The 13,683-nt window shown below is 34.0% G+C and overlaps 1 protein-coding gene across 3 annotated transcripts in view; it reads right to left on the bottom strand.

Moving 5' to 3' along the window:
- Positions 1–1,869: 1,869 nt before the first annotated feature.
- TBC1D15 (TBC1 domain family member 15) overlaps positions 1,870–13,683 on the bottom strand; it is a 95,185-nt gene continuing 83,371 nt past the window's right edge. For 2 of the 3 annotated variants that reach the window (XM_074226162.1, XM_074226164.1), the window contains exons 12-17: positions 11,268–11,368; positions 8,674–8,773; positions 7,902–7,999; positions 5,481–5,597; positions 3,215–3,301; positions 1,870–2,533 (exon numbers count right to left, since the gene is read on the bottom strand). In XM_074226162.1, the coding sequence (XP_074082263.1) occupies positions 2,312–2,533; positions 3,215–3,301; positions 5,481–5,597; positions 7,902–7,999; positions 8,674–8,773; positions 11,268–11,368 (725 nt within the window). In that variant the 3' untranslated portion in view covers positions 1,870–2,311. The remainder of the gene's footprint in view (positions 2,534–3,214; positions 3,302–5,480; positions 5,598–7,901; positions 8,000–8,673; positions 8,774–11,267; positions 11,369–13,683) is intronic. The other variant, XM_074226163.1, reaches the window with a different exon arrangement.

Here is a 13,683-nt window from a genome sequence, read left to right as displayed (position 1 = left end):
ACATATTTAATGACTAGTAAAAAAGGTCAGGATTGAATTAGTAGCTAAGTATTCTAACTTCTAATTCCTGGGTTCTTTTCATTTTGTCATTTAGATCCCTCTTAAGCATGTGCCTATATATCGTATTGTTAGTTAAAAACTGGAACTACTAAATCATTCCAAAACATAACTCAGATTCAGAATCAACTTGAATTTTGTCTGTCTATGCAGTTCAAAATGACCAATATTTATTCTGCACTTTGCTTTTTGTTGTGTTGATAACTTAGTCTTGGTCAGAACCTACTAAACAAATTTAATTACATCTTAAATGAAAAATGAAAGCATAGTTAAAATGTGTTTTAACCAAAAAAGTTTATATTCTTTTAAAGTGTCTTTAATTTTACAATAGTTAAGCTTGCAAAGTGTATAAAGGAGTAAAAACCTAAGTCAGATGGTAAATTTTGAAGTAAGTTCTCCACCTACTCAAAGATAGAGACAGACAGACGGACAGACAGACAGACACAGACAGACACACACAGACACACACACACACACACACACACACACACACATACAAACAAAACCCTCTCTCACACTCTTTTCTCCAAAAAAAGCTAACATTCAGGCAGGAAGAACAAGAAGGGCATCATGATGTTCTAGTAATTTCCTGGATAACAGGAAATGAAAGACTGGAGATGCTGAGCTTTAGATCAGTTTGCTTTTTCTCTGAATAGGCTTATTCATTATTAACTGATAAAAGATAACACACATGTAATATTAAAAGCTAAAATATAATGGTTCCACTGTGATGATTTTCAGTATCTATTCAACTAGAGAAGAAAGTTTACTCAGCTTCTCTAACTTCCTGAAATAATCTATCTTCTGGCTCATTTTAGCATCATGGTAAAAACTTTTTCTTTTTACCCTGTGAACATCAGTTCAATAAGATGCCTTGAAAGGGCAGATAATAATCTTCTTCATAGTCAACACCACTCACTGCCTGTTCTGGACCTGGTGATTAAGAAATTTTTATGTTGTGAGGGAGCAGATTTCATTGTCACTTTCACAATTCACTCAAAAGATTATTTCAAGCACACAAAAGCTAAGCTACACTGAGGTCCAGTTTGGACCCCCCCTTGTTTTCCCTCACTGACAAGAGACTTTCCTCTTAAGTGTGATTTAATTGAAAACACTAAATCAACTTCAGGTTTATTTCATAATATGTACAGTAGTTAACAAATTACAATACAGTGAATCAGTTATGTTAATTCCACATAACTTTAAAAAGTCATGCAGTACATAGTGTGGTATAAACAAACATCCTTTGCATTACAAAAAAAATGCATTATTATGAGAAATGTGATTACTATCATTGCGATTTTATACATATTTTAAGGTTCCCCCTCCCAGGAGTCCTTCATAAAAATTTAAAGAGTTTACTAATCAGTTAATGCATTATTAGGAAAGAATAAACATTAATAAAGTTAGATTACTAACAATTAATTTTAAAATTACACCAGGAACAGGATTGAATGTATTTTCATGAAATAAATTTTTAGTTAAGAAAATAGTTTTGAAAAAAGAGCTCATACTGAAGGTATGCATTAGTTTTGTCAAATTAGTTTGTACAAATGAACAAATTTATTATGTGAATAAAGAAAATATGCCTATCCTTTTAATACTCATAAATAAGTGCTTATATATGTAGTATTTATATGCACAAGTGAAGAGATGTTAACATGTAAAAATATACTGTTCCTCCGCTTACAGGAAAAACAGATCATTATGTGGACATCAAAAAGAATTTTAAAATGTCCAATTCAAATCTACATTCAATCAGCACAAATACTTAAGCAGAGTATTTTTTGTAAACAGTTAAGAAACATATCCTTTTTTTTTTTTTGGTCAAATCATCTTTATTGGGAAACAAGCTACTTTTTAACTTGGCTTCAGTCTTCAATTTTAATTCCAACAAATCCAAAAACCACCAAGACTTCTGGTAAACAAAGTGAATGCTTTTAAAAGTGCATAATTTCCAACTCATCCACTTAAAATATTATGCAATTCCAGTTCATCAGCAAGAAAAGAAAATGCACTTGGCTATAAAAATATTAAGGAATGTTATTGAAAAGAAAAGGCTATTTGGTAGAAGTAACTACAAAAATAATTAGTTTAAATCTTTGTAAAGCTTTAATGCAAGAACATCACAGTACACTTTCTTTCCAAAAACCTTAAAGCATAATCAACTCCAAATTATAAATATCCACCTTTCAAGTACTTGAAAAAGAATTGCAGCAAAGTGTCTCTTAAAAAATTAAGTAAAGAAGACTGATCATGCAGGTGTTAATCTGCTGACACTTTGTGACATCCCTAACTGTCTCGTGTTGTCATCTCTGGTTCCATTGGTAGTAATTAAAGGCAAGGAGTTATTCTGAAATGCAGGTGTAGAACAACTAATCACACCAACATTTTCATCTTCCCCAGTGTCTGAATCTGGTGTTGTGACTTCACTGTTCTGGAGTCCCAAAATGTCACAGACAGCTTGAGGCAATTCCTAGGTAGAAAAAAAAATTAAAGAGTCATATGAAGAAAAAAAATCATAACAGCAATTTTTGTAGTGTTTAAGAAAGCATATTTCATTCAATACTACTCAAGCAGACTGTTTTATTTACTAGCTAAAATTGGTGTTTAGATCCATGAAGAAATAAAAGTATGACAAAACAAGAATTTGCAGAAGAAATATACTAGGTAAAAATACAACGCAGAATAATGATCTGGTTTGAACTCAAACTGCTGAGCATTAATTTTGCTTTTTAAGAAAAAAAGTAACTTTACTTTGTAAAATGAATTAAAAGTTCAATTAGTAAAATTTAATAGAAGAACCAAAACACTATTCATTTAATTATTTCTGATCATCATCTCTATTTCTCACTACTGCAAACTTAATAGAATGCCCTAGTCTGCATTTACTAATTCAATTGGATAATTTATCAAGGCTTAGTTAAATTTTGTAGCCTCTCAAGTCCTCTTAAATGGTTTCAGTAATGTTTGCTACATTGTTTAAGTATGCGATATTTCCTAAGTGGCAATTTTTTCAATTAAGGGAGATAATCCATAATAGTAGCCAAAAAGCTGGCCAGCACTTTCCCTAGCATTCCTAAAACTATCATTTATTTATTTTTGCCTCAAGCTGCAATCTCAAATTCTTCCAATTCTTAAAATTACTATGGCATACCTTACATTTGGCCATCTGTATAGAAATTGCTTCTGCCTTGCATAGAACATCTTCCACATCAATTTTCATGGACAACTCATTGATATGCTAAAATATATTCCAAAAAATTACTATCAGAAATAAGACATATCATACAACATGTTACTATAAAAATGTTATCAGTTCTATTTCAATGGTAAAGTATTCATACTCTATAAACAAAAAATTAAATATTCTTTCCTCCACTTTTTATTCTAAAGAATAGCATTTAAGTTTATGGGATTAGCTCAGTAATTGTATAAACAATGTACAACCTATAAGAAGAGAAAGCTCTCATTTAGATTAATTTTTTTTAGGGCATTTTTTTTTTTGGCAAGGCAAATGGGGTTAAGTGGCTTGCCCAAGGCCACACAGCTAGGTAATTATTAAGTGTCTGAGACCGGATTTGAACCCAGGTACTCCTGACTCCAGGGCCGGTGCTTTATCCACTACGCCACTAGACGCCCCTAGATAAATTTTATAATAGGTTCTTTGTTAAATTTAATTTTCTCTGATTATCCAAGAAAAAGCACATATTTGTTGCATTCTCTCCTGAGTCCAGAACTATTTCACTGATTCAAATATAGGTTAAATTCCTAAAATTAACTCTTTTTGAAATGAAAAAAGCACATAGGGTAAACACTGAAAAAGTAATCACTTTCCATCATTATCCTGATTTACAAAGGATTCATAGACCCCAGAACTTCCAAATAGGCTGGGAATGTGTCATTTTCAATTGCCTTCTTTAAATCAACTGTTATTAAGGCACTTCCCTTGTCCAAAGCAATCTTTCAGGCTCCAGGAATTCCACTTCAAAAACCACATATTCCACTGGAGGAATGCAATAGGCACAGAAGTACATACAAAACAATTGAAGAACTACAAGGGGATACATAAAAAAGACGTCATGGAGGAGCTATCAGCTAAATTAAGCCTCAGGATTCTGAGAGGTGAAGCTGCAGATGAATTAAAAGTCTAGGGAAGACACAGGTCAAATTTATTTGAAGAGCAACAAAGGTGGGAAAGAGAATGCCAAAGCATGTTATGGTTTAGTTTGGTGAAAGGAATAGCATGAAACTTTTTGGACACAAAATGTCTTGCTTTGACTTTTCTTGACCATGTATATTTGTTATGGGGACTTTTTCTTTTTTTTTTCTTTTCAATGGGAGTAAGAGGGAGAGAAAATTTGCTTGTTATTTGATAAAAAGAGAACAGAATGAAATAAGGTTAGTATAAGACAGATTCTAAAACATTTTTAACTTCAGAAAGTCTAAGGAGCAAAAATCTTAAGTGCAGTTTTAAGCTATTAAAAAATTTCAACCTGAATATCCTGTATCATCCTCAAACCAATAGATGAACCATGAAAGGTTTCTGAGCAGATGAGTGGCATGATTAGAGCTATAATTTAAAAGCCAAGTTTCAGCGTTACCACTCCTATGAATGACTGAGAAAGAATAAAAATGTAGGTCATACTTTGAATATTAAAATCTTACAAAAATAAAGGTAGGGATTGAGAGATTGTTTGAAAGAGGAGCAAGGGAAGCCTGGTAGAAACCAGTAGCTTCTTGTAAAGTTTGAATGCTTCCCGATTCCAAGAGCTCCACAAATGCAGCTTCCTGCCTACTTTTCTGTCAACTTCTCTGCTCTACTACAAAGGGACAGAGTCACCTCTACAGGTGCAAGAAGTAATTCCAAGATCATCTATCTAATAATGATATCCAAGTTCCTTTACAACTCTAAAATTCAATCACGATAAAAAATCAGCTATAGAATAAACCTGTCAATTCCTACCACTAATCGTACCTGATAGTCATTTTTTTTTTTATAAGAATTGCAGTTAGATCCCTACTGCTATTCAACTCTGGGTAAGGTTATGTGTAAACAGTTACATACATATGAAAGTGATATGTCTCCCTTTATTCATAGCACCAGAGGCAAAAGGCCAGCTCTCTCAACAAGTGGCAGAGGATAGGGAGAAATTTTGTCTACTGTTTCTGCTGAGGAAACCAGTAAGCCTCTCTCTGATAATGAGATCACAATTAGCAGCTCCATTCAGATTTCCTGTAATTCGTATTTGGGGAAATGAATGTGGCATAAATTTGAATCAATGAGCATATACTATTAATATACCTTGAAGTCATTCAAGAAATATAAATGTTCTGTATGTCAATGAAGCAAAAGGAAACAAAGGAAAATACTAAATACAAAAAAGTCAAGAATGTGTTGATCTTAATAAACTATCGCATACCTTAAGTATTTCATTAAAACCATAATGTTTTTCTATAATTTGCTGCTTTTCAGATTCCAGAATAGCACAACAAAGAAGAAGATGGAAATTCTGACAAGGTAATTCAGTCCACATTACCTATAAATAGAAATACTTAAATTATTCCTGAAGTTCCTAAGATACATTTATAAAATTTTGATTCAAGCGAAACAATGTTAGGCTTACATTAATCACAATGCTAAACACAAGATAATTCTCTCTCACCTAGAGTAACCCGGAATACTAGTAGGGAAGTAGAGAAAGGGCTTCTTTGTTATCAAGCAAATGAACTAAAGAAAAATAAGAATCATTCAGGGAATATCAAGTTGTGGTATACTGACTGAAAGAAGATCTTCAAGACATGACACATAGTCAAATCTGGCAAACTTATTTTGCCTAATGTATAAACTGACATTCTTTAAAAAGTTCAAAAGACCTGTGACTGTGACCAGGCCAACACTTTAAATATAATTTTACAAGATTTCTTCAGACTCCTCAAATTCTTGATTCTAATGATTTCTCCTAATAGGGACAGGCAAAGACTTGGGATTATGAGTTTCAACTACAGTTTCACAGAGCAACAAGACTATAGATGATATGGCTGCACTATCAGTCAGAGTGATCTGTCTAATCCACCCCATTCAATGAAACAGGAGGCAGTATGATGAGTGGGCAGTGCTGACTGAAATCAAGACAAACAATGACTGTGAAATCTTGGGCAAATCACTGAACCTCTTAGTGTTACAGACAGCTCTCTAAGAGCATAAATTACAAAAAGAGTTCATAATCTACCCGAGTCTAGTCAGAGGGAGTATAAAAGATGAAATAGTATATTTGACTTGCAATTCTACTGGAATATGGACAAATAATTCTTAAGTTCAGTTCAATGATATAATCTTTTATTTTCCAGAGTGATACAATGACATGTATTTTAAATAATTTTTTTTTTCAATCACATATAACTACTATAGCCAGGTATCTACTGTTCAGTAGATAAGAGTCCTGAGGCTACAGTCAGGAAAGTCTAATACAAATCTACCCTTAGTCACCTAATGTATGACCCTGAAAAATTCACAATTTCTATTTGTCTTAGTTTCCTCAACTGCAAAATGAAGATAATAACAGCACTCAGAGTTGTTATGAGAACCAAAGGAGATGATGATGATGATGGTAATGCTTTCAGCTGAGTGCCTGGCACATAGTAGGAGCTCTATAATGCTAGTTATACAATTTTCCTCCTTGCTGCCATTCCTCCTTGCTAAGTCTAGCCCCTCAACTTGTACTCTAGTCTCTGGACTCTCCCATCTTTACAGAGACACAGCCCACAATTATTCCTTCTATCTCTCCCATCTTTAAACTAGCCCTTTCGACTGATGACTTTGTCTCACACAAACATGATCAGGTCTGCCCAAACAAACCACAAAAAGAATAACTTTTTAAACACTGTCATCTGCTCACACGATCAGTTCCCTCCAACCTTCACTAGTTTCAAGCCAAGTCGAGAAACATTCAAAATAAATTTCATTTTAAAGCTTAATGCATGCAATTAACCTCAAAATTTCACTTAAAATATTTTATTCAGTTAAGGCAGATTTAGAAGCAATCTCTAATACATAGCACTTCCTATGTATCAATAAGCCTTAATCTTTGTTTAATGAAGTTGACAACTCATGAAAAATAACTGGTAAACATGAAAAGTAACATTAATTCTATTTCTGATATTGCCTAAAGCAGTAAAAATCTTCTCATGCTGACCGTGGTCCTCTCATCACCACATTATAGGGTTATTAGATGCTTGTTTTTCCTACTCTCATAATGGCCTTAATTTCCCCACTTTTTGCTGAAGACACCCTCTATGACTCCTTTTGGTTTGCTTGTGATTTAAAGAGAACCTGACATGATGCCATTTGTTCAGGGTAAAAAGATGAATGTAAAGAAATGTAATCTCCTGGACTGTAAAGCCTTCCTTTCAAATAAACATCAATCATTCATGCCTCCTCCTCTGCACAGCTTAACAAGCAGCCCCCTTGACTTAGAGGGTCAATTATGATCCCCTGAGCTCATTTGCTTCCAGTATCCAGGCTTCCACTCCAGGTCAGATTTGCTAAACTTCTTTCTCTAGAAGCTCCTGGTCAGAAGAGATGGCTTTAGAATGGACCTGATGCTTCCCCCTCCAGTCTCTGATGGATTTGGATATATTCCCAGGGACTCAAAAACTTCTTGGATGACTCTTAGCCATACACTCCTATGGACAGGTTAGTGAGGTAGCAGGAAAGATCACAAATGTGATCTTAATACTTTAAAATACTTTAAAAACCACGAGTAATGCTCTCTACAGAACAAAGTTTGTTTCTTTGCATAATAGAAGTGAAGGTCCAGTAAGTATAAAATACAGCTTGTTACCTCCCATAATCGAAGAATATCTAGAAAACTAAATTCCCTTTTGAATCTAATTAGAAGCCAACGAAAACAAAAGTAAAGGTATCCTGAGTCTTGAGATTCTGAAAAGAAAGGAAAAAAGATAGTTTAAAAACAAAAAGCATGCTGTTGTGACATGTGTGAATCTCTAACTCTGTATAGAAAGTTTTCTGAACTTACATATTTAGTCCAGACCATTAAAAGTAGTGTTTTTAAATATATATTAGTAATTATCAAATGATGAAAATTTACAAGTTAAAACTATGAAGGAGAAAAAATCAGATGCATACCCATATATATTTACACACACACACACACACACACACACACACACACAAACACATTCCATACAGTGAACCATTACATTTTTCTAGACCACAATTATTATGAAAAGATTATATAGTTTCAGCGCATCATTTCTCAAATATATCCTTAAAATTATTATAGCCTTTTTTTTCTATTTTTCAGTCCACTATTTCTCAAAGGTATCTTTAAAATTATTACAGCCTTTTTTTCTATTGGGGGGGGGGGTGTTGCAAGGCAATGGGGTTCAGAGATTTCCCCAAGGTCACACAGCTAAGGGTATTAAGTATCTGAGGCCAGATTGTAACTCAGGTCCTTCTGACTCCAGAGTCAATGCTCTAGCCACTGCACTACCTAGCTGCCCCTCTTTTTTTTTTCTATTAAGAACTACTTAAATTTTCTAACTGTGAATGGTCTACCAAAATTTGGAATTAATTTTGATTCCTATACATACCTAAATAACTGCAAAATCCACTATCCAGCAAGCGAAGTAAGGTACTTAGCTGAATTAGCTGTGTCTTCATGCCTTGCATCTGTTCTTCAAAATTCTGGTGCTTTAAAAGGAAAGAATTATTATGGCTCTACAGGAAACAAATACTTTATTCTACCAAGATAATCATTTCTTATAAAAATGCCATTTTATTCATTCAAACCTAGACTTATCACTGTTCAGTTAATATCTGGGATAACATTAACTCTAAAACAGAACCTACAAAGATGGAAAATTTTTGGTTTGGTTATCTTGGCAAGGCATTTTTTTCTCTTATTCTCTTCTTTTTTTTTTTTGATAAGGCAAACGGGGTTAAGTGGCTTGCCCAAGGCCACACAGCTAGGTAATTATTAAGTGTCTGAGACAGAATTTGAACCCAGGTACTCCTGACTCCAGGGCTGGTGCTTTATCCACTACGCCACCTAGCCACCCTGCTTATTCTCTTCTAAAACAAAATGCAGACACTTCATCTCTGAAGTGAATAATTGATATGATTTCCATCTTGAACAAGAAATTTAATGTTAAGAAGTAAAAATTGGGCAAAATATATATTACCAGAAATAGCTTTAAAATATCATGCTATTGCATATAGGAACATTAAGGAAAACAAATAATTGTCAAATCATTTCCCTTCATTCTATATCTCAAAATGAAATTAAATCAACTTCTAACAAAGTACTTCTCTTTAAAAGAATACAAATAATTTACTGCATAGGTGCATTTCTGAGATTTTAACAATTCCTTAGATCCCTGGAAAATATTATAATAAGCTTTTATCATATCAAACTTATGTTTATAATGGTAGCATTAAATTTTTGCACTTAGAAAAAGAACAGGAGATCACTACCAGTCACCATGGCATCATTAAGAACAAGGCAAACCATTCTCCAAAAGACAAATGGTCCAAGGATATGAACAGATTTCAAAAGGAAAAAATACAAGCTATCAACATCATATGGAAAAAAAGACTCCAAATCACTAATAATACAAGAAATACACATTAAAACATCTCTGAGATTATACCTCACATACACATCATACTAGGAAAAATGACAATTGTTGGAAGGACTATGTGAGGATAGGCACATTAATGTACTATTGGTGGAGCTATGAACTGGTTCAGACATTCTAGAAAGGAATGCAGATAAAAGGAAACGTTTCAGAGAATGGGGAAATCTGCATGAATTGAAACAGGGCCCTAGAGAGCAACTTAGACCATAAATGTCAAAACAATGCCAGATAAGCAATGATGAAATAACACATGAAGAACTCAAGATATAGAATGAGATATAACAGTTTGTTTTTTCAGACCTAGATTTTGGGACAGAGAGAGAGAGAGAGAGAGAGAGAGAGAGAGAGAGAGAGAGAGAGATCATATGCTTTCGTGAGAAAGATTTTCCTTATTTTTGTTAAAAGGAAATTTAGGGGGGAAAGCAGGGAAGCAAAGGGCAAGATAGCAAAAAGAGTTGCCAAAAAGAAAAAACAATTTTAAAAAGAGGATCATTAAAGCATTTTTAAAATGCAGAAAAGGAAGTCTGGAAATAATCACAAAAGCAGAAGAGCTCTGAAAGTTACATGGGAAAGTTTTTGGATTTTAAAAGAAATACAAACTGTACATAGAGATTTACAAATGTAAAAACCTCTTTTTCTGTCCTATTATGTACTATAAAAGTGTTCATTTTATTCCTTAATTATTGCAGGGAAAAAAAATTTAAAGCAAAAATACCAGCCTTCAAATAATTCAAAAGCATATTAATAGAGGAAGCTAGGTGGTGCAGTAGATAGAGCATCAGCCCTGGAGCCAGGAAGATCTGAGTTCAAATCCAGCCTCATATACTTAATAATAACCTAGCTATGTGACCTTGGGCAAGTCACTTAAGCTTACTGCCTTGCCAAAAACAAAAATAAAACAAAAACAAAAAAAGAGGCAAAGATCTAACTGTACAAAAATATTTTTAGCAATTCTTTTTGTAGTGGCAAAGAATTAGAAATTAAATTTCCTACAGGAAAACAAAGCTGCTATGAATATTTTTGTACAAGTGATGCTTTTACCTTTTTTTCATCATCTCTTCAGGGTATAGACCCAGTAGTGGTATTGCTGGATCAAAGGGTATGCACATTTTTGTTGTCCTTTGGCCGTAGTCATTCTGAATGCTTTCTTATATAAAATTCTGATTCTTTCTGCTATTTACATCCTAAAAATATCCTTTTCTCCTAGTAAAGAAAATAATTTCAACATTCCCAAGTATTGAGGGACGACTTAAAGGGGAAAAAAACCTGGGGCAGCTAGGTAGCACAGTGAATAGAGCACCAGCCCTGGAATCAGGACTACCTGAATTCAAATCCAGCCTCAGACACTTAATAATTACCTAGCTGTGTGGCCTTGGGCAAGCCACTTAAACCCATTGCCTTGCAAAAACTAAAAAATTAAAATTAAAAATAAAAATAATAAAAAACCCCTACAGGAAAACGTATATATAAATATTTTCTCAAGTCATCTAAAGTTTTATCATTAAAGCTACATTTAGTACATCCAAAAGTAAATAATATCTTCTTACCATTTGGCCCATGTACGATACAAAGCACCAAAAAGCATCCACTTCATTCTCCATCACAAACAAAAGAGGGGAAAGCAAGTCACTCATTCCCTGAACATATCCTGCAAGAAAAAGGAAAAGACATTAATACAACATGAACTTAACAGGTCCCAAAATTTAAATATTGGTTTGTACACACACACACACACACACACACACACATGCACTTTTAACAATGGCAAAATTTTTAATACTCTTGCATACTCATAAAGACACATAAATATCATACATTGAATCAATGAAAATTAATTAAACACTTTCTATGTAAAAGGGGCAGAGAAGCAGGTAGCAGAGCATAATGAATAGAAGGCTGAACTTGGAATAAGGAATAGCTGGTTTGAAGGACTGCCTCTAACACACACTAATTATATGACCATGAGCAAGTACTTAAAGCGCGCTCGCTCTCGCTCTCTCTCTCTCTCTCTCTCTCTCTCTCTCTCTCTCTCTCTCTGACAATTCTTTAAGATTTACTTATTCTATTAGATGGCTTATTCAATTGTAATGGAGGAAGACACTTCCACATCAAGAAGTCTCTATAATAATTAAATAGCAGACACAGACCAAAAACTGTATGAGCACCATCTTAAGAAAACTGTATGAAAATTCCATCAAATCAGGTATAATCATTTGAAATATTTTCTAGAATATGGTAATTAATAAAATACTCTGAAACAGCTGGATTTAAAAGGTAGGTTCAGTCAATATTTCAGAAAACTATATGGATATCTATTTTATCACAAAGAGCTTTCTTAGAACACACAAAAAAATACCTTCTTAGTAGATATCTAAAAAGGTTTTACTTTTTCCAGTCTATACAATCAATAGTATTAAAAGAAAATTCTCCAAATTATCATGAGTGGATCTATAAGCAAGTTTTTAAAAAAAGAATAAATTATCTCTCTAATGACCTGGCAAAATGTTATTATTGTCATAGCTTTCACAACATGAGTGTATGTGTGTATGCATGCATGCATGCATGCACAGAGTCAAGAACATACAGATATAAATACATTTACTCTGTCAAGAACTATAACTAAAAATGACTTCTCTAAAATGGTAAGAGATTTTTAAAGACTATTAATGTACTAAAATGTTTATGAAAAATACTATAACAATAGTTCTCTATAATTATCATCTCATTCCTCCAATGAACTGTATGATCCTGGGAGAAAGGGATTAATCTTATCTAAATACTGTATCTTCTATAGCATAGATTCTAGCATAGTGCTCAGCCACAGGAGCAATAAGCATTTTTTTAGGTTTTTTTTGCAAGGCAATGGGGTTAAGTAGCTTGCTCAAGGCCACACAGCTAGGTAATTATTAAGTGTCTGAGGCCGGATTTGAACTCAGGTACTCCTGACTTCAGGGCCGGTACTCTAGCCACTGTGCCACCTAGCCGCCCCTACAATAATCTTTTTATGAGAGCAAACATAACCCTCTCTCCCCACCACCCAAGAAGATGAGAAACCTCAAGAATAGTGAGACAGAAAAAAAATGTATTTCAGTCTGTGTTCAGATTCCAATGGTTCTGTCTCTGGGATGAGTTGTCTTCTTTATCATAAGTCCATCAAAGAGGTTGCTTCAATATTTAGCCCACAGTTGCTATTACTAGCTGTATCTCCCTCCACTCTATTCCTTCCCATTATTTATTCTATTCTCTCTCTCTTTTCATCCTGTCCCCATTCAGAATTATATTGTGTCTGAGTACCCTCTCCCACAATCTTCCCTCTCTTCTATCACCTATTTCCCCCCTTCCCTCCCCCCACTTCCCCTTATCTCATCCCTTTCTTAACATTTTTCTCTAGGGTAAGATAGATTTCTGTACCCTATTAAGTGTGTATGTTATTTCATCTCTCAGCCATTCCTGATGAAAATAAAGGCTCACTCATTCCCTCTCGCCTTCCCCCATTCCACTCATTGAAAAAGTTTTTTTCTTGACTCTTAAATGAAATATCTTAGCCCCTTCTTCCTCTCCTTTCCCTTCCTCCCAGTACTTTCCTTCATCACCAATTGACAGCATCTTTTTACTATATTATAGCATTATATTCACCTCCTTCTTATGCCCTGTCTATATATGTTCCTTCAAACTGCTCTTATGAATGAGAAAGTTCATATGGGTTATCAGAATCTTCTTCCCATGCAGGAGACACAAACAGTTCAACATCATTAAATTCTTCATAATTTGCCCTTCTCATTCACCTCCTCTATGGTTCACTGGAGTCCTGTACTTGGAGATCAAACTTTCTGTTTGGCTCTGGTTGTTTCAATAGAAAAGTCTGAAAGTCGCCTGTTTCATTGAAAGTCCATATTTTCAACTGAGCAAACATCAACTGCTCATGGATAGGCAGAGCTAATATAATAAAAATGACAATTCTAC

Source organism: Macrotis lagotis, chromosome 2 (genome assembly GCF_037893015.1).
Source record: "Macrotis lagotis isolate mMagLag1 chromosome 2, bilby.v1.9.chrom.fasta, whole genome shotgun sequence".
Classification (NCBI taxonomy): domain Eukaryota; kingdom Metazoa; phylum Chordata; class Mammalia; order Peramelemorphia; family Peramelidae; genus Macrotis; species Macrotis lagotis.
This window is presented reverse-complemented; position numbering and strand designations above follow the sequence as displayed.